This window comes from Drosophila albomicans, chromosome 3 (genome assembly GCF_009650485.2).
Source record: "Drosophila albomicans strain 15112-1751.03 chromosome 3, ASM965048v2, whole genome shotgun sequence".
NCBI classification, from domain to species: Eukaryota; Metazoa; Arthropoda; class Insecta; order Diptera; family Drosophilidae; genus Drosophila; species Drosophila albomicans.
The window spans coordinates 52,602,316-52,629,379 of record NC_047629.2 but is presented as its reverse complement, the minus strand read 5'-3'; the positions used below and the strand labels follow the sequence as shown (position 1 = coordinate 52,629,379).

Sequence of the window (27,064 nt, the reverse complement as noted above, 5' to 3'; positions counted from 1 at the left end):
CATACTCTGCTCCTGTGTGGGCATTCTCACTGAGCACTAGAGCGTAGGCCGTGAGCGTATAATAACTGAAGAGCACCACACACACACATAAACACACACACAACGGCGCTTAACAGCCGCTTGGCGTCAACTTCGCTTTGGGAATTACATCAACAAAAAGAACAAGTAAGAAAGCTACAGTCGAGTGTGATCGACTGTGAGATACCCGCTACCCATTTTGAATAAAAGCCAAATATTCTGGTATTATTTTCAAAATATACTGAAAATACTACCAAAATACTAAAAATATACCAAATGGTATATTTGTTATATCAATATAGTACCACATTCAAAATATACCATAGACGGCACAATATACCAGATTGTCAGCCAAAGCAACTAAGACCCCTAGTAAGTTTTTGCCCATACGAAAGTATTTCTTTAATAACTTCGGATGTTAGCTTGGCAAAAAAAATTAGAGCTCTATCTCTTATAGTCTCTGAGATCTAGATGTTCATACTAAAGGACAGACAGACAGACGGACAAGCACAAAGTTTTAATACCCTTCTACCTTATCGGTAGCGGGTATAAAAATAATAAGTACCCAAGTTTAAGAAAGCAAACTATTTAACAAAGTAACAATCGATGCGTGATCGCAATCAAATTTTCAGCAATCATAAATACTATAGTTATTATTGTATATAATTTGCAGCTCTATCTCTTATAGTCTATGAGATCCAGGTGTTCATACGGACAGACGGACAGACAGACAGACGGACATGGCTAGATCGTCTCAGCTATTGGTGCTGATCAACAATATATGTATTATAGGGTCGGACATGCCTCCTTCTACCCTTTGGATAGCGGGTATACAAAATTTTGATTGAAAAGTTGATTACAAATCATGATTAAAGACTTTTCCCATCTTAACATTCATGAAATAATATTTTTAGCTTGGAAAAATCTTAAATCAACAATTTTATGCTACATTTGCATTTTAAGATTCAAAAGTTCTTAAATCAAGATTTTTAATATAAAATATTTTTCTTCGTATGCAGTAAATTGAATGCATTATACGGGCGGCATCTAAATTAGTATTTTGATAAAGATGCTCATTCGCCCCAAAGAAAAAATTATCTAGTGATCAACTGAGAAACTCAAATCCAAAATGTAATTAGAAGATTTGTTATATATATAGTGCACTTTTCCAATAAATATATGTAAAACTGCTTTTAAGAGAGATTTGAATATATTTGGAATGCCTGAAAGAAAGAGGTGAGATTGTATTGTATGTATGTCGTTTCATCTTTACGTGATCAACAATCTGGTATATTTATTATTAATTTGTTATTTGTTCTGTCGACTTAAATAATATCAACAACAATGTAAACGTATAATGTAGTATTGTTCTTTATCACTGTTTCACAATTTCATCTTTCGACCTCTCTTACGTTAAGAACGTTGCAATACGTATTTGTTTTATATATGTATATGTACATAGATCAGCAATTCAGAGCTAAGCTCTGACTTTCAGATTCATCTTTATTTTAGTCCGATCGAAGCATTCGAAATGGGTAGAACAAAAATAAACGTAGTTTTATTAATGATCCTCAAACTATTCTTGGTGGGCACAACAACAGGAGAAGAGGTGAATATTAACATATATGTATACAGTTAAGTGCTTAATGTTTGTTATTTTCTTCCTATCAGACGTACGAGAACGACCGACATATAAAAGAACTTAGCAGCAGTCATACCTATAAAAATGTGAACCATTTGCATTTGAACTTTTTGCGAGGTCGTAGTGAGTTAGACCAAAGTGAAATTAAGGAAAAGCATATAAGTGAAATAAATGCTGATCTTATGAAGAAGTATCATGAAATTGTAGGAATTCATGAAAAGCTCATGAAGGAGGCATTTCAATTAGATGAGTATAAAAACGAAATAATAAGAAAAGAAAACGATTTGCAATTGTGTCAAAGTAAAGTTGATAAATTAGAATCTGAGATTAATTCACAACAAACAACTATAAACCAATTAACACTTAATGCAAATTTTCTTGCGAGTTATGATGAGTGTAAAAAAGAATTATCAGATAAATCTAACAAATTAGAAATATGTGAAGTTCAATTAAAAAAACTGAATTCTAGTGTTATTGAAAAAGATGAGAAAATTTCTGAATACTCTCCAACAATTCAAAACATCACAGAACATCAGAAAACAATTAATTTGAAATTAGAAGAAACGCCACCCATGCTAGTTACGAGCGATTTTCGAGAAGCAATTGCTAACTTAAGAAGTATATATCATAATAATCCTTCAAGTTGTCTCCCTTTCGGAGAACATCCTGGTGTGCATGAAATTAAAGTTTCTGGTGTTGGTTTCTTCGAGGTTCTATGCGATAGTCAGTTAGCTGGGCCTGGTTGGATAGTAATACAGCAGCGAATTGGTGGAAAAGAAAATTTTACCAGGGATTGGGCCACATATAGAAAAGGTTTCGGTTCATTGGATAGTGACTTTTTCCTAGGATTAGAAAAGATGTATCGACTAACGAGTCAGCAGCAATACGAACTCTACATACATTTGGTTGCCGAAAATGGCAGCATCTTCTACGCTCGATATGATGATTTCAAAATATCTGATGAAGACCATGGATACGCACTAAGTTTGGGTAAATTCAGGGGAAATATTGAGAATGCGATGAGAGAGAGCGAAAACAGGAAATTCAGAACGTTCGATGAGGGTTATCAACATTATTCTGGGAATTGTGCAGTTTGGCATGGAAGTGGCTGGTGGTACAACGATTGTTTTAAAGGGTAAATATTTCCAATTTGTTATTTTTTATGTATTAGTATACATGTTTAATAATTTTTTCCTATGCAGTCACTTAAATGGATTATACGGCAGGGATCTAGAATGGTATACTGAAACTGGAACAATAAATAAACTCAAAGAAGCTAAGATGCTTATTCGTCCGAAAGAAGAATAAAATAAGTGAACAACTGAAAATTCGAAATCAGAATCCTTTTTTATACGATTTAAATCTGTTAAAAATATCAATGTACGCATATGATATTGATAAGTATCGATAACTAAACTTAGCAGTGCATTAACATTAACATCTGCACTGCACATAATTATGTAAACTAACATTTAATATACACAGTTGCGAATAAATACTCAAAGCAGTACGACGTGTTTTATTTTACGCTTCAGCCAATACTTTCCTGACGAACCAACTCGGTTCAACAGATGTACACCATTTTATGAGTTTTTATACCCGCTACCCATAGGGTAGAAGGGTATTATAACTTTGTGCCGACAGGAAATGTATGTAACAGGCAGAATGAGTCATCTCCGACCCTATAAAGTATATATATTCTTGATCAGCGTCAACAGCCGAGACGATATAGCCATGTCCGTCTGTCCGTCTGTGTGTCTGTGTGTCTGTCCGTATGAAACACTGGATCTCAGAGACTATTAAAGATAGAGCTATAATTTTTTTTGACAGCATTTGTTATGTTTGCACGCAGATCAAGTTTGTTTCAATTTTTTGCCACGCCCACTTCGGCCCCCGCAAATCAAAAAAATCGAATAACATGCCTAATTTTAAAACTAGAGTTGCGAGTTTTGGTGTATACAATAATTTCTATAGTAGTTATGATTCCTGAATTTCTATAGTAGTTATGATTGGTTACGATCAGATAAAAATTGTGGAAGTTATTAAAGAAATACTTTTGTATGGGCAAAAGCGCCGACTTACTAGGGTCTGAGTTGCTTTGGCCGACAATCTGGTACACTGTGCCGTCTATGGTATATTTTGAATGGTGTACTATATCGATATACCAAATATACCATTTGGTATATTTTTAGTATTTTTGCAGTATATTCGGTATATTTTGAAAATGATACCACAATATTTTGCCTTTATTAAAAATAGGTAGCGGGTATCTCACAGTCGAGCACACTCGACTGTAGCTTTCTTACTTGTTTTCGATTTCATTTGAGTTTTAGGCTTAGAAATATTTATTTATAAATACTAGGAAATTATTTGTATATAATCTATATCTAACCTGGAATTAACCGTATTTAATATTTTATTTATTTATTTTAATTTCAGATTTGAAATTTCGAATTAAAATTCCATTTTAATTTAAATGAATTTTCCGTTTTTATGTTAATTATTTTCCTTTCTGAATATCTCTGTTCGCTTCATACCCTCAATCTGTATCTATATTTTATTTATCTATTTTTATTGTAGCTTTTTTTCTATTTCAATTTTAATGAATTGTGCAGCTTAAATTATTTGCTCTACTGAAATTTGAAATATGTTGTTAATCCCCCAAATTGATGTTACATTTTAAATATGCATTCCCATATTAGTCGAAACTAATATGCTACTAATTTCTTTAGGTTCCGAAAATTAGCATTTTGATATTTAGGAAACTTGCTGTAAACCCTTCGTGTTGTGGCGAACACGGTTTTCAAGGGTATTAAAGTCTTTGGCGCTAGCCAAAAATACTTAATAACATTTCATCCTGCTGTTCTGCTCTGTTGTTTTTCCCCTGTTGCAAGTTCGTTGTTCGGTGGGGGCATTTAAATTTACTTGCCAAAGTTTTTGTTGGCTTGCCAAACTTTCTTCTCTCTGCTTTCATTTCGTTTCTCTTTCTTTTTTCTGTGTTTTTTTGGGCAGTTCCGGTGCGCCCCTTTTTTTGATTTTGGTGGCTGGCGCGATTGTTGGTCTTGTTATTGTTATTGTTATTATTGTTGTTACTGTTGGCAGACAGCAAATCAACAAAATTATGATAAACAGCTGCAGGTAAAGGGACCCCGAAAAGGAAAATCGAAAGAAGGAAAAGGAAAAAACTGACCAACTGTGCCGAAAAGTCTTCAACAGCGTCACTTTCACTTTGCAATTTCTCAATTCTTTTTTTTCTTTAAGGACATTTAAGGCCGAAATACGAAATCATCTTGTTGTTGTTTTTCTTCTTTATTATTTTATCTTTACAGCAGTAGGCAAATCAAATGAAATTCTAATAAAATCAAGTAAAATATTTGCACATGTTTACTCTGTAGCCTGTTGAAGAAGGCTTTTGATCTTTATTTTTCTGCACTCTTGTTTGCGTTGTTATTAACGCTATCACATATGTATATGTATAAGTGTATATATGTATATTTGTATTTGAGTGGCAGCGTCAAGGTGACAGCCTCCGCTTCCCTGTCTCCTCCCCTCTCTCCTCTCTCCTCAGTTAGCAACGCCTTCTGACAATTTTCGCATATTGCCTTGGAAATCATTTTGACTGTTTTTTTGCGACTCGTTTTCCCCTGAACATTTTCTAACGTTTCACTTGAGTATTCGCAACGTTCTCTCCCTCACATATACACACACACACACATACACACTCTCGCAGATAGGCTTGGTTAAGCGAGTTTAACGTTATTTTCAGGTAGCAGCCGAACAAATATTTGCATATTTGATATTTTGGTAACAACAACCTTATACAGACTGTAGATTTCCTTATCGATTTTTGTCATGTTGTTGTCCAAAAATTTCTGTTTTGTTGGCTTTATACCCTATGCAAACTTTGCTGCTGTAGTGAGAGACAAAAAAGGTGCTGACGACTATAGAAAGAGAGAGAATATGGAATGGATGGGAATATTAGGGCACATAAAGAAGAATACCTTTTCTTTCTAAAGATCTATTTAAATATTACTTCCATTATTGTTTATTTTCTTTAGTTTCAACTTTAATATTAGGTTGTTTGGTAATAACATACCGGTTTCTTTATTGATTTTAGATATATTATATAATATACGAGTAGAAATTTTGTTTTCTTCTTTATTTTCAATCTGTCTGTTTAGACAATGAAGAAATTGTTTGCTGCTATTTTTTTCATATATTGATCTGTTTATTTTATGTTATTGATTCATAAAATTATAAAATATATCCACTTGTTCTTTGACTGCTCATCACTTTTCAGCATGATAACGTGGATCAGCGTTGCTTTCAATATTAGAACGTCAGAACCAAGCGAAAATATTGTTTCAATTAACATCAAAGTAGATTTATGCCCTCTTTAGTACTTTTCCAAATAAAAGTGGCAAGATAACTAAACATTATAGAGGTTTTCTTTAGTACATGTCAACAGCATTTTTTTTACACTTTTAAGGAAATAATATTTGAGTTATCATAATGAAAGTTTCTTATTTTACTTTAAACTGGCAAATTATCAAAATGTCTTTGCAGTCCACATTAAAATCAACCTTGAAACCTTCAGCAATAGCTAAACTGCAATCAAAACTCTTTTCTTTCATTACTAATTCTTTGTTTAACTTTTTCAGGATATGCACTAGTCTTAGCAGTCTAAACTACAATCAATTTTAAGACCTGGCAACATCTAAACTTCAATCACAACTCTTTTCGTCCATTCTTAATTTCTTTTTTAACATTTCCAGGGTATGTACTAGTCACAGTTTAAGATGAGCTTTAGCTTTTTCACTTGTTAGTCATTTTGCACACACTTGTTAATGTTTGCTCTTCACTCTGACGCTATGCGACGGCCGCACCTACACAGAGCTCCAACTAAACAGCAACAATAACAACTAAGTGTGTGTGTTTGTGTTTGTGTGTGTGTGGGCAACAACTACATTAACCACAACAACAACAAGAACAACAAACAGTAGAAGAAGGAGCAACAGGAGCAAACGCTGTCGTCATATTCAAGCGAGCTCCGCAGGATGTGGGAGTTGAACTCATCTATAAATAGACAAGCTGGACAACTCGCTCGCAGAGTGTGGGCGCAGCGTGAAAAGCGGGAAAGCGGAAAAGCATAGTGGGAGGAGGGAGGAAAAAAAATGCACGCGAACAGTGTGCGAAGGGGCGACAACTTTTCGCCCTCACTGTGCGCGGTTTGCGAGCTGACTTTTCCCGTCACACGCAAACGAAATCAATAACAAAAAAAAACAGCGAAGAATCGAAGGAAAATAGAAACGAAATTACCAACAAATCAAATTGTGGCAACAATAAATTTTATAAATCAGCCACAAGGCAGCCGCAACATCAGCAGCAGCAGCAGCACTGCATTAAATGTGGCATGCAACAAGTAGTACAATGTTTTATGGTTTCATCAGCTTCACATTAAAAGTTGACGCCACAGTTGAATGGAATTTCGCATTGTTCTCGCAAGTTGCATTTAAACACTTCTTAAACACATCATGTATCGACCTCGAAATTAACAATAATCCACAAAATAATAAAGCACAGCTCGAGGCAACAAAACTAACACTTCATTTGCAGCAATTTGAGTTCAATTTGAAGAGAGCTCAACACAAGTGATATACACAGATTTTGACAGCCTTTGCCTTTTGTGTTTGGGCCAAGAAATTAATCATGTGCATTATTGTTGTAAATTTAATTGAGTCACATAATTGGAGCGAAATTTATTTTCTATATACGTTATTATTATTGAATAAATTGAGACATATTCAATAATAGACTATTTCTATTAATATTTGTTACAGATGCTGAATTAATTGAAGCATTAATACAATAAATATATTTTGAATAAGCAAGAGACATTTTCTTTATTGTAGAATAATTTGAGACATATTTAATAATTGGCGTTTCTATATTTATTTGCAATTATCGTAAAATTTATTGAAGTATGGTTAATGCAGTAAATATATTTTCAGCACAAGACATTTTCTATATTTACACGTTATTATTTTAGGATAAATTGAATTTAGTGAAGCATGTTTATTACAGTAATTATATTTTAAAACAGCACTAGACATTCTCTATATTTAATTTTTGTTATTATTGTAAGTTTCATTGACACTTATTTAATATTTGGAATACATTGAAAATCAACAGGAGACATTTTCTATATTTACTCGTTATTATTGTAGATTAAATTGAAACATGTTTAATAATAATCAATTCTATATTTATTTGTAATTATTGTGAAATTTATTGAGGTATGGTTAATGCAGAAAATATATTTTAAATCAGCACAAGAAATTTTCTATATTTACACGTTATTATTGAAGAAGAAATTGAGAATTATTTAATAATAGGCATTTCTATATTTATTTGTCATTGATGCAGAATTAATTGCGGTAAATATATTTTAAAGCAGCGCTAAAAATTTTTTATATTATTGTAAATTTAATACATATACGAAATATATTGTAAATCAGCACGAGACAATTTCTATATTCACACGTTATATTTTATGAAAAAATTGAGACATATTCAATAATAGACAATTTCTATATTTATTTTAAATTATTGTGGAATTTATTGTGAAATGTTTATTATATTAAAAATATTTGAAATCAACTCAAGATATTTTCTATATATTTTTGTACGTTATTATAGTAAATTTAATTGATACGTATTGAATATAACATATGAAAGAAATTGTAAATTTTCTAATTATATTTGATTTTTTTTTTAAAGGAATTAGGGCATATTTAACTCACGAAATATAATTTAAGCCCCCACAAGATATTTTCTTTATTTGTTTGTTATTACTGTAGAAATTTACTATTTATTTATTTACTATTATGTGTCATATTTAATGCACGAAATTATTTTAAACCTGCGCAACACATTTTCTTTTTGTATTTGTTATTCTTGTAAAATAAACTTTGGAAATAACTAAATACATTTGAAATCAACACGACACTTTTTCTATCGACAATTAATTGTCGCTTTTAAAATAAACTTGGAAAGTTGAATGAAATACATTCACAAATCAGCATGGCGCATTTTCTATTTTCTGTTACAATGCATAAAATAATCCATAAATAAAATGCAGACATGCAGCTAAACAAAAATGACAGCAACTTTGTTGAAAAACAAATGGAAAAGTATTTCAAATAAATCTGAGAATTCAATTTGAAGGCAGTAAATGCAAGAAGTTTAGCCGTGTGATGTGCTCGACTAGCAGATACCCTCTAAAAAACATTTTCTTTGTAATAGTTTAATAATAATGTACAATAATATAGCTTTTTAGAAGTTCCTTTAATTTATCACTCAATTCAATTTTGTAATACATAAATTTATAATAAATTAAAGACAAATACTACAAAAATATTAATAGAAGAAAATTCTTAATTTTATTATAACAATTTATTTGATAAAAGCAATATTTAATTGAAAGTGCTGAACGAAAAACTACATATCTTCATTGCTTTGGCTGACAGTCTGGTATATTTTGTACTATTTGGTATATTTTGAATGCAGTACTATATCAAAATATAGTCTTTGGTATATCTTAAGAATAATACATTGTTTTGGTTATATTCGAATATCCATATACCAAATATAACCTTTGGTATATTTTAGTACTAATTTGGTGTATTTTAGTATTTTTTAAGTATATTAATATGGTATATTTTAAGAATAATACCCCATTGTTTTGGTTATATTCGAACATTCATGTACCAAGTATAATTTTTGGTATATTTTAGTACTAATTTGGTATATTTTAGTATTTTTAAGTATATGAATATGGTACATTTTAAGAATAATACCTCCTTGTTTTGGTTATATTCGAATATTCATGTACCAAGTATATTTTTTGGTATATTTTAGTATTTTTTAAGTATATTGATATGGTATATTTTAAGAATAATACCTCATTGTTTTGGCTATATTCGAATATTCATGTACCAAGTATAATTTTTTGGTATATTTCAGTATTCATTTTGTATATTTTAGTATTTTTAAGTAGTTTAATATGGTATATTTTAAGAATAATACCTCATTGTTTTGGTTATATTTGAATATCCATATACCAAGTATAACCCTTGGTATATTTTAGTACTAATTTGGTAGATTTTAAGAATAGTATCACCAAAAATAACCTTTGGTATATTTTAGTATTCATTTGGTATATTGAATAGTACCCCACTGTTTTGCTTTTATTCAAATACCAATATACCAAATATAAACTTTGGTATATTTTAGTACTAATTTGGTATATTTCAAGAATGTTATCGCACTGTTTTACTTTTATTGAAATATAAATATACCGAAAATAACCTTTGGTATATTTTAGTATTAATTTGGTATACTTTAAGCATAGTACCCCACTGTTTTATTTTTATTCAAATATCAATATACCAAGTATGACCTTTGTTATATTTTTGTACTTTTGGTATATTTTAGTAATAATTTTGTTAATTTTGATAATAATCCCGCACTATTTTGCACAGTTGATCACACTCGGACTGTAACTTTCTTACTTGTTTCAATAGTTACAGGGTATTTTAGAAAGAAAAATTGTTCACTTGGCAGGGCCCAATCTGATTGACTCTGCCTTCCTCTCAGCTCATGCTGAAGGACACTTGAGTCGGCTGAGCTGGGGCCAAATGTGCATTCGAGATGCGCTCAGCAAGTGCTCTAAAACCCAGTCCAAAAGACTCACATAACTCGCATGTAAGCATAGAGAGTTGTCCTATCCGTCTGTCCGTCCGTCTGTCTGTCTGTCTGGTTGAGTTGAGTTGAGCACAAAGCATCTGCGTATATATCTACTATGCATTATAAAATGAATTACAAAATTTGAAATGCGTGTATTCAGAATGCTTCTTGTGTGCGCATGCAAATGTGCGAAATGTGTGTGTGTGTATGTTGTGTGTGTGTGTGAGAGCAGCTAGAAATGGTTGTTGGCCAAGACTTGGATGTGGGTGACTACGTGAAAGCATTGAAGCATTTTATAATATGCGCAAAGGTACCACACACACACACACCAGTACTCACACACACACACACACTCACATACGTACGAGGCGCGTCCTGTTGCTGAGCAATGTAAACGTTGTACACATATTGAATCCATAAATAAATCCTTAAGCAAAAATTGTAAATGTCGGATTAAGTGTATCACAAGCACACGCACACACACACACGCAGCACAGCGTGAGCATGTGTGTGTGTGTTGGGGGGGACGTGTGTGCGACACTAAAAACTAAATGGCAAAAATACTTTAAGCTGCTGGCTGTTGCTGCCACAAAATGTTGTCAAAACGTGGCTAGATCGAAACAAAGTTAATTCCTGTCAGCACTTACAACAAAAGCTCACACCAAAGTGCTACCGATAATAATTACTTGCAACATTGTAATCCTCTTAACAGGCAGATTTACAAGCAAGTTAAGTGCCACTCCAATCCACCTCCCCTCCTCCTTTACCCTCCCACCTTGGTGTAAATAACATGAAGCGGCATTTTATTGTGTTGTGTGCCCCACTAATCTATTTACTCACGATTTCTCCACACACAAAACACACCGAACACAATCCAATATTTTGTAGTACTCCAGTTGGAACGGACTGTAACGGCACTCGCGACGCGTTATCTAGAATCTACTGTATATATATATATAGGCTGTAACGATAACGATAACGATAACGATTAACCTTGCGCCAGACACGTGCACACGCTGTCAAGTCCCCAAGAAGACTGACTCTGGACACGAAACGGACGCAGTGGGATTCGGATTCGGTAACTGTTGCTCGATTTTGGAGCCTGTGCTCTACTGTTTTCTTATTATTTCGTTTTTTTTTTTTTTTGTTTAGCTAACGCTATAAACACACACGCACACCAAAATGCGGAGTTCGGCACACGAAGTTACACACACACACACTCAGAAACTGTTGCGTCGCAGGGGTACAAAAAATTACCCCTAAAGGGGCGACAAATTTCCCTCGCAGGTGCTAAACTCCGCTTGCCATGGACAACCCCCAACCAAAAAAAACGCAACAGTTTGTTGGCATCAGGGTCAAAGCAGTTAGCCACCACCAAGAAGAACTTCATCATCGTCATGGAGTAACAACATCATTAACTGCTTTTTGCGTATCAATAGTTCAAAATATTTTCACAAGAAAACCAAACAGCAACAGCGACAACAGCAACAACGACGCGCGCATGAAACAACTTTGTCAATGTCACTGATAGGCAGTTGTGGCCGGGGTCAGGGGGGGCAGCGTATACACAGCAACTAGTGGTCGCTCAGTGGCTCACATTACAGCAACAACAACAGGAACAACAACAACATCGACGGCAGCTACAAATTTGTTTACGCCTAATTGGGCTACGCTTACAAGTCGCAACCGCCCGAAAAAGTTTTCAACATAAATTTCAATGCTGCCATATAGAACAAATACCCAGCAACCAAGGCAAGTCGAAGCGAGCATGCCTAATCGATTGAATTGGTAAACAAATTAAGCAGAAATATAATTATATGGCTATTAAATACAGTAGCAACAAATAAATATAAATATTATTATTAGCTTTTTATTAAGTGCTGCCTAAAAATAATATTATTTCTAGAAGGGATTTTTTTTAGACAATTCAAAATGGGATTATTTACCTATTAAGAATAATATCAAATACTACCTAAAAATTGTATTATTGTTAAGTTGGGATTTTGTTGGACGAATCATTATTATTAATTTTTTAATCATTCTGTCGACTTAAATAATACCAACAACAATATAAACGTATAATGTATTATTGTTCTTTATCACTATTTCACTATTTAATCTTTCGACCTCTCTTCCGTTAAGAACGTTGAAGCTTAATCTAAATTGTTTGCATACATATGTAGATAAGAAATTCAAAGCTAAGCTCTTCATTGATTCAAACGAAATATTTTGTTTCAGATTCATCTTTGTTTTAGTCCGATCGAGACATTCGAAATGGGTAGAATAAAAATAAACGTAATTTTATTAATAATCCTCAAACTATTCTTGGTGGGCACAACAACAGGAGAAGAGGTGAATAGTGACATACTATATGTGTATACAGTTAAGAAAGTGCTTAATGTTTGTTATTTTCTTCCTATCAGACTTGCGAGAACGACCGAGAAATGGACAAACTGTGCGGAGGTCATACCTATAAAAGTGTGAAGCCTTTGCTAGACTACTTTAAGCAAGTTCGTAATGAGTTAGACCAAAGTGAAATTAAGGAAAAGCATATAAGTGAAATAAATGCTGATCTTATGAAGAAGTATCATGAAATTGTAGGAATTCATGAAAAGCTCATGAAGGAGGCATTTCAATTAGATGAGTATAAAAACGAAATAATAAGAAGAGAAAACAATTTGCAATTGTGTCAAAGTAAAGTTGATAAATTAGAATCTGAGATTAATTCACAACAAAGAACTATAAACAAATTAACAATACATTTATCAGATAAATCCAACAATTTGGAAGTATGTGAGGATCAATTAAAAAAACTGAATTCTAGTGTTATTGAAAAAGATGAGAAAATTTCTGAATACTCTGCAACAATTCAAAACATCACAGAACATCAGAAAACAATTAGTTTGAAATTAGAAGAGATGAAGACATTAGAAGAGATAAAAGATAAAGACATTGAAATATGCCATGCAGAAATTATTGAATTAAATAGGACATCACATCTTAATATTCCTTCAAGTTGTCTCCCTTTCGGAGATCATCCTGGTGTGCATGAAATTGAAGTTTCTGGTGTTGGTTCCTTCGATGTTCTATGCGATAGTCAGTTAGCTGGGCCTGGTTGGATAGTAATCCAACAGCGAATTGATGGAAAAGAGAACTTTACCAGGGATTGGGCCTCATATCGCAAAGGTTTCGGTTCATTGGATAGTGACTTTTTCCTAGGATTAGAAAAGATGTATCGACTAACGAGTCAGCAGCAATACGAACTCTACATACATTTGGTTGCCGAAAATGGCAACAGCTTCTACGCTCGATATGATGACTTCAAAATATCTGATGAAGACCATGGATACTCACTAAGCTTGGGTGAATACAAGGGAAATATCAGGGATGTGATGAGATACAACGAAAACATGAAATTCACAACATTCGATCGGGATAATGACCTTTATTCTCGGAATTGTGCAGTTTTTTCAGATAATAGTGGCTGGTGGTACAACAAATGTTCTTCAATGTAAATATTTCCAATTTGTTATTTTTTATGTATTAGTATACATGTTTAATAATTTTTTCTTATGCAGTAACTTAAATGGATTATACGGCGCGTCTCTAGAATGGTGGACTGGTACTGAAGCAATAAAACTCAAAGAAGCTAAGATGCTTATTCGTTCCAAAGAAGACAAAAATAGGTGAACAACTGAAAATTCGAAATCAGAATCCTTTTTTATACGATTTAAATCGTACTAAATGTATTTGATAAACAGATTTACATAAGAATGTAGCAATGAAAGAGATGAGATTATATTGATATTGTTGTTATGTATGACATTTAAAAACAAATTCATTTTTAGTTAAGTAAGCTTTACATCTTCAGATACTCTCAATAATTCAAAAATTCATCTTACACTTGTTGATATATATATATATCATTTGATGTACACCATTTTATGAATTTTTTTCTACTTCTTTTGAGTTTTAGCCTTTGAAATATTTATTTATAAATACCATGAAATTATTTGTATATTTGTATATATACTTAATGCACAATAGCTCAAAGTTTAAATTTGTTTGTTTTCACCCTACTATAATTAGCTAAATTGACCACAACAAAAAGCGTTGTATTGTAATTACTAAATGCAAATAAACTAGAGTTGTATGTATAACAAAAATTCCTGACAATTATTAATAAATTTGAATACCTAATTTGCAAAAAAAACAGTGGTATGTAATTAATAATTTGTTTGAAATAGTTGATTATTCTCTCACCTATAATTAGTGCGTATTTAAATCGATCTAAGAAAATGAGAAATATGGAAAAGCAAACCAATATTGCAAGCTAAATTGCCCAACTTTTAAAATAAGTTGTATAAAGCAACAAATTAGGGATAAGTATTTTTAAATCTGCATGAAATACTTGCTAATCCCACCAATTATTAATATTTGATTATTTGCCCCAAAATAGCCCAAAAATGTAACTGCCTATGATCCATTTTCCTGTCAACACAGTCAACAACAAAAGGAACATAATCCACTTGAATCTTTCCCTGTATTTTAGTTCTATTCAAAACTAACAAGTCAACTGCTCATATCACCTAAAATCCTTTGCTCACTTGAACCCTTTAAATGCTCAAAAGCAACTAGAAAATCAATTTAAACGAATCAAAATTGGGTTTTTTACCTTTTAAAATAGTTGATTATTATCTTATCAATCATTTAAATCAAACTTAGTAAATGGGAAATATGAAAAAGCAAACCAATATATGTAATTATAAATCTGCATGAAATACTTCCTATTCCTACCAGTTATTAATATTTTATTATTTGCCCCAAAATAGCCCAAAAATTTAATAATCCCTATATTTTAAGTCTATTCAAAACTAACAAGTCAACTGCTTAAATCACCTAAAATCCTTTGCTCACTTGAACCCTTTAAATGCTCAAAAGCAACTAGAAAATCAATTTAAACGAATCAAAATTGGGTTTTTTACCTTTTAAAATAGTTGATTATTATCTTATCAATCATTTAAATCAAACTTAGTAAATGGGAAATATGAAAAAGCAAACCAATATAAGTAATTATAAATCTGCATGAAATACTTGCTAATCCTACCAATTCTTAATATTTGATTATTTGCCCCAAAATAGCCCAAAAATGTAACTGCCTATGATCCATTTTCCTGTCAACACAGTCAACAACAAAAGGAACATAATCCACTTGAATCTTTGCCTGTATTTTAAGTCTATTCAAAACTAACAAGTCAACTGCTCATATCACCCAAAATCCTTTGCTCACTTGAACCCTTTAAATGCTCAAAAGCAACTAGAAAATCAATTTAAACTTTTGCCATACTCGTACGTATAAAAGGACACACATACTGTTAGACAGTGTTAATTAATGCCTCAAAATGGCAGTGCAATAAATGCTGGTAAATGGAAATGTTGATGCGTTGAAAATGTGCTGTCAAAATTTCATAGCATACTTTTGGGCCGATTGTAAATTCGAATGCTCAGGTCAGGTCAGAAGTGTCGAATGTCGAGAGAGAGTTGAGTGCACAGAGGCTATTTACCAGTTGAACTTGCATCGTTTTGCTGCAAAATGAACGACAGCACTCAAAAATGTGGCAATGTCTGAGTAAGTTTTTATGTATGTGTGTGTGTCTGTGTGTTTTCTTTTGTGGGGCATAAATCAGAGAGTGGCCCCAGACAATGGCCTGTCATTGGCATGTTGTCTGCCCACACACATGACACACACACACACATACGCACGCATTAAAGCGAAAGCGAAAGCAGAGAAAGGGCAAACATAAGTATGACACAAAGGTGCGATGTTTTTTAGCATTTGTGCGCCTCGATGGGGCCATAAAAAAAGTCTCGTTTCGTTTCGTTTCAGTGGGCAATTTATAAGGCCATCGGCAGCAATATCAGTGGCAAAAAGCAACTTTCAACTTTCACTTGAATGTGGCTTCAATTAGTAAAAGTGCTAGGCAAACACACCACAGAGAGAGAGAGAAACCGACAAAAGCACGTTGCACTCATTGTGGCAACTAATTGAAGCACGTTGCAAATCAAATGCAAAAGGTAAAGCCAAAGCGAGAATGAAAATGAAAATGAAAATGAAAACGATTCAAAAGGCATCAACAGATTGTCCTAATGCCAATGGCCAAAGCCATTTAATTAAATCTCTCACACACTCTCTCTTTCTCTCTTGGTGCTAATGATGTGCACTTGAGCACAGAGCTTCCTCCTTTCCCCCCCTTCCCCCGGGTGGTACAATTAACAGCACATGCAATTGATTGCAATGTCAAGTGCAGCACACAACTCGTGTCTCCGTCTCCATCTCCATTGATTGATCAGGTTGCAAGTTTAGCACTTCAATGCCACATTCAGAGACTAATCAAATTCATTCATTGCGAATTTACACTTTGGAAATCGCTGTCGATTATTTATAGCTGCCAGCCCCGGATGTAATGCCAGCCGGAAGTCAGCTGAAAGATGGCGACGATGAAGACGATGAAGGCGACGCCATTTTCTATTGCCACTGCTGTTGCCACTGCTGTGATTGCTTTGCTGCCTGTGTTAACAAGCGAAGACATGACCTCCGGGCTTCCTTTGTGTGTGTGTGCTCACGTGTGAGTGTGTGTGCGTGTGTGTGTGTGGAAAAGGTTTCTCTCTTTGCTGTGTATTAAAGCAAATTATGCCTTTTTATTATTGCAGGCTTCGCAACAACGAAAATATCCCAAAGCAGCTGCACAACGTTTCCTCTTTTTTTTTCTGTGTGTGTCGTAGTTGTTGTTTGCCTTGCCTTGCTTTGCTTTTTACTCCCAAAAAAAAAGTCCTGCTGACAGGACCTGCTCTATATGTGTGTTTGTGTGTGTCTGTGTATGCTATTCGGCTTCCACCTGCACATAGGCAAACTCATTACGAAAAATGAGCGTCCTGCGGCGTTCAAACAAAGCAACAGTCCCCCTTGCCACATGCTTTACCTGTCACCTCTCTCCTCTCTCTTCCTCGCTTCCTCTCTCTTTACCTTCTCTCTGTGTGTAATCATGTTTATGTGTATATGTCTACATTGCTTGTTTATGCCGAAAATCACATATACACCCGAAAAAAGAGAGAGAGAGACACAGCACGAACGGAAGGAAGGAAGGAAGCAACATAAAGTCTCTGAGTGAGCAAGAGACAGAGACACAGAGAGAGAAAGAGAGGCAGAGCGAGTCAAGTGGAGTAACACCAGCAACACCATCGCACCACCCACAATATCGATTTTGTTTGATGTTTAGGCCAGCGCATAACGGCACAGGACACCAGCCAACCATCCATCCATCCATCCAGCCAAGGATCGCCACCCCCAAGGCGCAACAGTCTCTCTCTCCCATCATCATCATCATCGCAATCATCATCCTCCACATTAACATCATCATCAGTCTGCTGAATACTTCCGTTAGCATTTACTTTGCCGCCTTACATTACGCCGTCGCGTATTTTAAATATTTAAAGTGTGTAAATGCCAAATATACATACTATAAATGCATTTACAGGGTGTCCTTTAAAATATTACAAAACAAGTTGGGAAGCTACAGTCGAGTGTGCCCGACTGTGAGATACCCGCTACCCATTTTGAATGAAAGCAAAATATTGCGATAATATTCTCAAAATATACAAAAAATGTACTATAAAATACTAAAAATATACCGAGTGGTATAATTGGTATGTCGATATAATACCACATTCAAAATATACCATAGGCGGCACAATATACCACATTCAAAATATACCATAGACGACACAATATACTAGATTGTCAGCCAAAGCAACTAAGACCCCTAGTAAGTTTTTGCCCATACAAAAGTATTTCTTTAATAACTCCGGATGTAAGCGTGGCAAAATTTTAAAACTTGCAAACATGACAAATGCTGTCGAAAAAAAATTAGCGCTCTATCTCTTATAGTCTCTAAGATCTAGGTGTTTATACTGACGGACAGACAGACAGACGGACAAGCACAAAGTTATAATACCCTTCTACCCTATGGGTAAAAATAATAAGTACCCAAGTTTAAGAAACCAAACTATTAAACAAAGTACCAATCGATTCATACTTCAAAACTTTCCACAAGTTAAATATCTGGAACCAGACACCATTCATAGAAGCTGGGTTGAAGTTCTGTTTCCATCTAATTTAACCAAGAATAAGTTGATTGGTACTTTTTCCCTTTTTTAACTGAGTCTAAGAACTTCGGTATAAAAATGTAATTTATCTATTTTCAGAATTTTCTTTACGCATTAGCAACACTAAAGCGTTCTTAAAAACTTTCTTTTACTCTAATTTAGTTGTTCCACGAAATACACACTTTTTTCACACATTTCGTGGGCTAAATTGAATAGAAAACTGTCAGCAATCTTACCCGTAGTGCAAACCCTTTTCAGTTTGTGATTTTGCCTCGCTCATTTAACCTATGTCAAAGCTGTGGAGTGGGAAGAACTTCCTCTGTTGCTTTAATAAAGCCCATGCGAAGCTTACTTTAATCTAGTTGTCTAACAGAAACACCCTGTATTAAAGACCTGCAAACATGAAAAGTTTCGCTTTGTGGTGGTGGCGGCTTTTTTGCTACACTTTTATTTTTACGAGCTGCTTGGCTACATTTTTATGCGAAAACAATTATACTTGAGCTGCCAAATGTTTGGCCAAAAGTTCATCTTACTGTTGTTGTTGTTGTTGTTGTTGTTGTTGTTATTACTGTTGCTGGCTTTTAGTGAGCTCTCTTTTTTGTGGCTTGCTGCGCTTATTGTTATGTGGAGACTTCTGCTGCCGTTGTTATTTCACCTCAAGCAGATTGTCGCCCTGTTAAATCCCACACATACACACTAACACACGCACACACAGCCTGTTGAGCAATTGTTGCTGTAGTTTTGCGCTTTGCTCAGTTAATTAGCTCAGGCGGATTTCTCGCCTTGCCCGTGGGAGTTCATTAAGGAGCAACGCAAAATTCTTCAAATTGCTTTTAAAAATACTCAAACTCACACACACGCATTTTATACACACACACCCACACATTGTGCTGGCTTTTGTGCTTTCGCATTTTCATTTCAAACGGCAATTGCATTGTGCGATTCCCAATCCGCTTATAGCCGCTGCACGCTGCATGTGGCATGATGTGGCATGGTGCATGCAGCAGCAGCATCATCACATCATTTCTGTGCGACAAAAACAAACAATGCAACAGGCAACAGCAGCCGCAGCGTTGAAGTGGTTACCAGGGCTGCACTTCGTAAGTGCTGTGTGTATGATAAAAGCTTGTACCATTTGTTGTTGTTGCGCTTTTTGTGCTGCGGTTATTGTTGTTGTTGCTGCTGCTGCTGCTGTCACTGCATATGAAAAATATACCCACTCAATGCCAAACACTCCACGCCGCTAACCCTTGAGCTTGAGCACTTTCATTAGCTTAGCCGCTCACGGTCGCCAGCAGCTCTCTCTTTCTCTCTCTCTCTCTCTCTCTCTCGCTCTCCCAACTCTCCCACATAAAACTCCCTGAAATCCCAGCGTGTCGCAAGGTCAGCGCAACAGCTTCAGCTTCAGTTTTTGTTACCTTCAGCCTGACCGCAAAGACAGCATAATTTCCAAAGGGAAAGCCCGCACCAAAAATGTACTAAATAAAGTACCAAAGTAAAAAGTACCACAGGGGAAAGCCGCACCGCAACGAAAGCTGCACTCAACAAAAGCTTTTGGAGGAGTTACAAATGCAAGCAACTGTTTGAGTATGTATGTGTTTATGTACGAATGTGTGTGACAGCTTTGTCCTTGGCATAGCCACTGACGCAGCGCGCGTCTGCCTTAGATAAATTAACACAAATATTTTGCTAATTAATTATTTATTGCACATGAGAGTTACAAAGAACTTTTTGACGCTTGTGTGCTTGCTACTTTGAAGTGGATTTGCGACACTGACGTTGAGATTTGTCTCTGCAATTGAGGTTAAAGTTGACAATGAATGTGCAAATGCTATTTAAAATAAATTATTTATTTATAGTACGCTGAATTAGGCAACGATATTACTTAGTAAACTCAGTCTGAGTTCACAAGGCGGGTGCTAAAGCTAATGCGCAAGCTGAGTCCAATTAGAATCCATAATGAAAGCTTGATACACTTAGAATCCACAAGGCACTTGCTACTGTGGAATGTATGATGTGAACAGTGTTGCCAGTTTAGCTTATTATAAGCTAGTTCTAGCATATTTGAAAATGGAAAAGCTTGTAAAATATGCATCTAGCTTGAAATATAGCTTATTTTAAAATTCATCTAACATATTCTAGTTTTAAATGTATTTGCGACATAAACGGTTTTTTTTTCTTTTTTTGTTGCCGATGGTTATGTGCATTTCGTATGATCGTGAATTTATTTCTAATTAATAGTAACATCGAATAACGATCTTCTGAAGTGTTACCACTAATCGTTTGAAGTTGTGAAATTAAATAAAGCGTTTGTTAAAATGCCATCGAAGAAGCATATGTTAGCAATAGGCAGTAATAAGACATTTAATAAGATTGTTCAATCATACAAAAAACTATTATAAATTCATTACCTTTGAATTGGTGTTTTTTTTTTCTTTTGGAAACTGTCGCAATGGAAATTTAAAGACCTAATCATAAATATAGATTTTTTCCACCCACATAAAAACATTATAAGGTTTCATGTTTTCTCTCATTTGGGTGTAGCTTATTTTTTCTGCATTATTTTTTTTTAAATTTGGCTTATTCTAGCTTGTTTTTTCAAAAATCTAGCTTATACGGGTGCTCAAAACCTGGCAACACTGGATGTGAGTCAAGTTGAGTTGCTGTTATCAAGAATAGAATCCACTTTGTGAGTGGCTGATAAATACCTCTCTTTCCTCCCTTTCCATAACAAAATTAAACAAACGTTTTAATTTTATGTATATAATATAGATATAGCGTGTGTTTTGTCTCCTTCTCTTTATATTCATCTTCATTCTGTTGGTTTATACATGTACAATTAATCATTTAATATAATTATAATTTTGTTGCACTTTTTACATAATTTGTATTCGCATTTAAAATATATAATTGAATAAATTGTGTTTTGCTATAGATCATTATTTTGTAGAACGGTGTAAATTTAACTAAAATGGGGGCAATGGGGCAACGACTGTCATCGTCGTCTCTAGTCAGAAATTGTCTTTTGCTTAAACAGTAATTGTAATTGTAATTGTTATTGTAGTGATAAGTGTTAATTGTCACACACGACTACTATATATAGATCTTTCTCTTTCTAACACTACGAGTATTTGTTTGCTTGTTAAGCTGTTCTTAAGGGGGCTGTAATACTTTCGACTCAGCTGCACTTATCTATCCATCAAAACATCATCATCATATCATTATTATTACTACTACACAAGCTGTGTGGCCTTTCAACTTACGCTCTAATTCAGTCATGTCCTAAATGTGTGTGTGTGTGTGTGGGTGGCAATGTACATGTATTAGTGCACTTTCAATTTATTCAAAAGCTCGACTATACTTTACACTACGCTTGTGCTTTGAGCTTACCAAGCGTCTGTGTCCGTGTGTGCTATGTGTGTGTGTATGTGTGAGTAACGGAACAATAACCAGGGACATGACTGAAGCTAAATATACAAAACGATTTTCAATGAGTGGCTGAAGTCCAAAACTTACTTCGAGAACAAATTTTTCGCATGCCATTCTTAACAGGAAAATCAAGAAGAGAGAAAAAAAAAACTCGACTCTTATGCTTAGAAGTTAACATACAAGTACTTAATAAGGCGTTACATGCTGGGCGGGGCGGCTTCAGACGTCAAACATACTTTTATAAATAATTGCAGTGTTATTTATAAGTAATATTATCGTAATATCGTTAATTTATACACGAGACATTTAAATGAATAAATTGAAATAAATAAACGAAGGGCAGAAGAAGAGCAGAGAACTTGGTAACTACTTTTAAACATAAAACTTGAACAAATTGCCACAGCAAACTGTATGTGGTATGTGTTTTGTTGTGTTGTGTTGTGTTTGTGCCACATGTGGCAAGCTGTTGTTGTTGTTGTTATTGTTGTTACTACTCCGCCTCCAACGATAGTCGAAGAGCTGTTGTTGCGTCGGGTCATTGACGTGGCTGCATCGGAGGCGCGTGTTCCCGATAAGTCTTCAGTTTCGTCTCCATCGCCTGCAAAACAACGAGACAACTTAATTAGCAACTATTTAAGAACAATTAAAAATATACAATACAGATAACAAAACAAAACAAACATGGAGTTAAAAAATTATAATTTTTTTATTAACGAAAGCAATTTGTTTGAAATGCAAGCGTCAAATTTAAAACAAAAGCCAAAAGCAAATTACAAATATCGTTAAACATATTTGTGTGTGTGTGGGTGGAAATGTGTGTGTGTGGGTGTCACAGGGTGTGTGTCACAGGGTGTCACAGCGCCGGCGGCTCAGGCTGAGGCTCGGAAATGTCGTGAATGCTGCGCATGCGTTCCGCAAAGCGCTTGAAAATATTTGTGCTAGTCAAGCTGATGCGACGCGATTGTGCCGCAGCATTATTGCAGTCTGGTGTCCAGCTGCCTTCGCCGCTTGGCGTTGTTGCCTCTGTGTTGCAAGTGCTGCTAGTGTTGCAAGTGGAGCTAGTGACACTGCCACCAAAGGCGCGACGAAACAAACTTGACTCGCTGCTGCCCGGCAACAACGCGGGACGCTCGCAAATGCAACGAAACTTTTGACACTCAGGACATAACAAGGCCTTGTCCCACTAAAACAATACGAACAAAACAATTTTGTACAACAAACAACAAAACCAAAATTAAACCAAAAAAAAAAAGAAAGCTACAGTCGATCATGATTACGACTGTTTGATATATCCGCAATCCATTTAAAGGATAAGGAGTTTAACGTATAGTATGAATATTTTATATAGTATTTAGTATATGTTAATTCTAGTATTATTTTATTTATTATTTAGCATTAAGTATAATTAACATATACGAAATACCAAATAAAATAATAATACCATAAATAAGATGTTATACTAAATAATATAAAAATACTATACTTATCACATTATACTGAATACTAAATAAAATAATAATACTATACGTTAGACTCCTTTTACTAACGTTAAGAACTATACTGAAACATTTTACTTTACAAGATAACATATACTAAATACTATATAATAAATATATACTAAACAGAAATGAAAAATAAAGTATAAATTACTATCTAACGTTTAGAAAAGTATCATCAAGGCAATTCAGTTTGAATTTAAAGTTTCTGATTGATCGGCCTAACAATATTGATGACCAACTATTAAAAACATTTTCTTATAAATGTAATTTTTGGCTTTTATAGAAGACACCAACATTAGTCTCTAACCTTGGCAGTCTATTTTTTAGTCGATTTCCATTTAAAGTAAATTGCTTCAATATAATTTGGTGCCTAACAGTAACAGTAGTCTACAAATATAATACACTAAATTTTAATTAATTAACAAAATAAAAATATACTGAATAGTTCTGAAAAATTAAGAAATGAATGTCAATGCCAAAAGCTTAAAATAGTATTATCAAGAAAATTCAGTTTGTATTTCGAAGGTCATGAATTGTTAACTATTATTATTCTTCGCTTTGCTTTTGCTATCAAATTACCGAACGTAACTAGAACCAAAATCTCTATTCAGCATAATAACTGATTTATCGGCCTAACTGCAAGTAATCAATACTGCTGAAGTACTCTTAAAAAGATTGTCTTATCAAATTTGATTTTTAGCTTTTAGGAGCTTGATGTGATAATTATAAAGACCACCAAAATTCTAGTCTCTAACCTTGACAATTTAATTTAAGGTTAATTTGAGAACTTAAAAAGCTTTATACCCAATATCTGAGACAAACTATAATTACGTACAACTTAGACAAGGATTATGACCATTTTGGTGGGTCTAGTTATCAGAATATATGATACGTAGTTATTTATACAAACAGAAAGACAACTAAGCATATTTTCTAATCTCAGGATTGCAGATATATCAAATACAACACACCAAGTAACATACAGTAGAAGGTAAGAACATGCTGGGGACTGCTTTTAGCTGCTGGAGCTGAAGCTGAGGCTGGAGGGGGACTTACGTTCAGTTTTCTTAACATGTCGGCCACAATGTTGAGCGCCGTGGTGCGGGAGCTGGCATTCATGGCATTGCCATTGATAAGGTTCTCGGGATCTGCAAAAGGAAGCAACACAACACAGTCTGGTTAGTTAGTTACTCAGAGACTAGCTCACAGTTAGTGAATGGATGATGGTTAATTACATTTAACAAATTAACAACAAGTACAAAACACACAAATTACGAACACACACAAATATTGCTGCCTACGAAGAATGGTTGCAAACTTTTGAGAATTTCGCTTACATTTAATAATTTTGTCTTAACAAATATACAAATAAAAAAAAGATGAGACAATAAAAAAAGGTACAACTTAAAATCTACAACGATGTGAATTTTGCAATGATTTGTGTGAGCACGAAGTGTGTTGTGTTCTCGTTATCGCATAGCTTAAAAATATTAATACTAATAGCAATCGGTGGGAATGTGTTTCTTGGAATGGCGACATGCTTTCGTTAGTTTAAGGACACGCATTAGCTTACTTTTAAGCGAATGCTGCTGTTGATTATATTCGTTTCGATTTGCTAAACTGCCATTCAGCGCACTGACGCTAATGCTTGTCGCCTTCGCTGTGGCATTTGTGACATTGTTGTCATGTTGCAGCATTATATCACCATTGGCCACAATCCCATTGGGCAGCGATGTCGAGGAGTTCATTGAGCTATTGCCAGCCGATGCTGTTGTTGTGTTTGTACCATTCGCTGGCGTATAGCGTGACTTGACATTGAGTTCCTGCTTTAGATCTGTAATTAATTGGAAATATAATTTATATAGACCTGGTATATACCTCTCATAACTTACCGCGGGTCTCGTCCATTAATCGCTGCAGCTTCTCCTGCAGCATTTCCTTTTCGTCCACCTCCATCTCAAGGAGCGCATTCTTTTCATAGGCTTTGTCCAACATCTTCTCAAAGTCTACTATGCTCTCGTTGAGTATGCGATGTGCACGCTCCAGATCATCGTTCTTCTGCTCCAATTGTCGCAGATAATCTTTCATGGAGTCGCGCTCTTTCTTCACCGTCTCCAGCTGTTTATCCAGATTGGACATTTCGATGCCTTGTGTATCCAACTTGAGCTAATAAAGAAGACAAATTAGTTGACTAGACTTTTCTGAATATAAATCTTTGCTCAACCTTGAGTGAATCATTTTCTTGTTCTAACATATTAAGCTTGGCTCTGAGATCTTTGATTAGACTCTGTTTTTGCTCCAGAGTTGCGTCCATTTCGGCTTCCATTTCCCTAGACTGTTCAACATATTCATCGTATTCCTGTTTCACATCTGTCCATCTGTAAAGAATCGTCAGAGATAACAGATGATAGATAAACTTCTTTGCTTTATTTGAGCAACTTACTCTTTGTGATACTGTTTGGAACGCTCTTTCCAATATCTGCACTCATCCTCGACGCTGTTGAACATTGGTGGGGCCTCCATATTTTTTTTTTAAATATATGTATGTGTTCTTTATTTGTCGGTGGTCAAACTGGGTTTGATAAATAAAATGTTCGTTCGTTCGTTGCTAATTCAATTTTGTGTAACTTTCCTACTCTATACTAAAAATTGAAATTCGTTTGATTGGCCTGTTTGTTAATGTATTTTCCGATTTTCCGATTTTCCCAAACACAGTTGTTTAGTGCAGTTTGAAAAAACGTCGAGTGATCTGAAAATGGTGAATGGTGAAAATGTGAAAAATCAATTAGGAACAGGTGTTCTTGCTTCTTGTTTTTGTTTTCGTTGTCGTCACCGATTTTTATTATTGTTGTTGTTGCCGCCCTACATCACCACAGCGTGCGGTGCCAACTAAGTAAACATTTCAGCTGCGCGTCGCTGACTCTGCGTTTCCCTTACCTAAGCTAACAACAACAACAACTACTACGCGAACAACAACATCAGCGTCATGCAAAGATACGACGAAGTTTCCAATACAACAACGCGCAGCGCAAGCACAGCAAAATGAAATCATCGCACATTTTCACACGCCTCTTTTAAGCATCTTGCAATATGTAATTTTCATTGCAACATTTGCATTTAACACTGTCATGCATTACTTACACTTTACAAATTCTTTGACTAAATTTACTTTGGTTTATTTACATTAAAAACCGCATAAAAATAGTTGTGCTTGTAAAAATTTACCACTACTCCAAAATACACAAGCCAACCTGTAGCCCTGGTGTAGTGTTGTAAAGTATTGCAACGTCGCCAGCCCTGTATGCAATTCGCTGATAATATATTCGTTGCAATTCAATTTAAAGTCAGAATTCTTAATTTATTTATATTTTCTTAAACTAATCTTATTTCTACTTATTAAGCCTACATTGTTTTATATGGCATTAATTTACGTGGCGTTTTGCGTCTACTTATTTTTCGTTTGACACTTAAATCTGATTTTTGTAATGACCTCGCTGGGAATGAGACTTGTTGTTTTAGGATCTCGCCATCGTTGCTGCTTTCATTGGAGATATAAAAATCCGTG

At 34.6% G+C, this 27,064-nt stretch overlaps 2 protein-coding genes and 1 long non-coding RNA gene across 7 annotated transcripts; 2 read left to right on the top strand and 1 right to left on the bottom strand.

Annotated features, from left to right (window-relative positions):
• Positions 1-1,519: 1,519 nt before the first annotated feature.
• On the top strand, positions 1,520-14,600 carry LOC117569316 (fibrinogen-like protein 1). 2 transcript variants are annotated; one of them, XM_052005888.1, is made up of 4 exons: positions 1,520-1,627; positions 1,690-2,103; positions 13,207-13,919; positions 13,987-14,600. In XM_052005888.1, the coding sequence occupies exons 1-4, from the start codon at positions 1,550-1,552 to the stop codon at positions 14,096-14,098; spliced, it is 1,317 nt and encodes a 438-aa protein (XP_051861848.1). In that variant the 5' UTR covers positions 1,520-1,549; the 3' UTR covers positions 14,099-14,600. The 2 variants fall into 2 exon arrangements, with proteins under 2 accessions (XP_051861848.1, XP_034106327.1); XM_034250436.2 differs by lacking the exons at positions 13,207-13,919; positions 13,987-14,600 and adding an exon at positions 2,863-3,134 and having other exon boundaries at positions 1,690-2,795.
• Positions 14,601-21,364: 6,764 nt separating this feature from the next.
• On the bottom strand, positions 21,365-26,889 carry LOC117569318 (nuclear distribution protein nudE homolog). Of its 4 annotated transcripts, none has more exons than XM_034250441.2 (7): positions 26,641-26,880; positions 25,943-26,248; positions 25,724-25,877; positions 25,392-25,665; positions 25,073-25,333; positions 24,556-24,647; positions 21,365-22,598 (listed from the first exon to the last, which is right to left on the bottom strand). In XM_034250441.2, the coding sequence occupies exons 2-7, from the start codon at positions 26,020-26,022 to the stop codon at positions 22,536-22,538; spliced, it is 924 nt and encodes a 307-aa protein (XP_034106332.1). In that variant the 5' UTR covers positions 26,023-26,248; positions 26,641-26,880; the 3' UTR covers positions 21,365-22,535. The 4 variants fall into 4 exon arrangements, with proteins under 4 accessions (XP_034106332.1, XP_034106330.1, XP_034106331.1 ...); XM_034250439.2 differs by lacking the exon at positions 21,365-22,598 and adding an exon at positions 22,801-23,183 and having other exon boundaries at positions 26,641-26,889; XM_034250440.2 differs by lacking the exon at positions 21,365-22,598 and adding an exon at positions 22,801-23,183 and having other exon boundaries at positions 26,725-26,889.
• On the top strand, positions 24,035-24,561 carry LOC127565747 (uncharacterized). The gene is made up of 3 exons (XR_007955106.1): positions 24,035-24,141; positions 24,200-24,362; positions 24,443-24,561. It is a non-coding gene; the product is annotated as an uncharacterized LOC127565747 (long non-coding RNA).
• Positions 26,890-27,064: the final 175 nt, after the last annotated feature.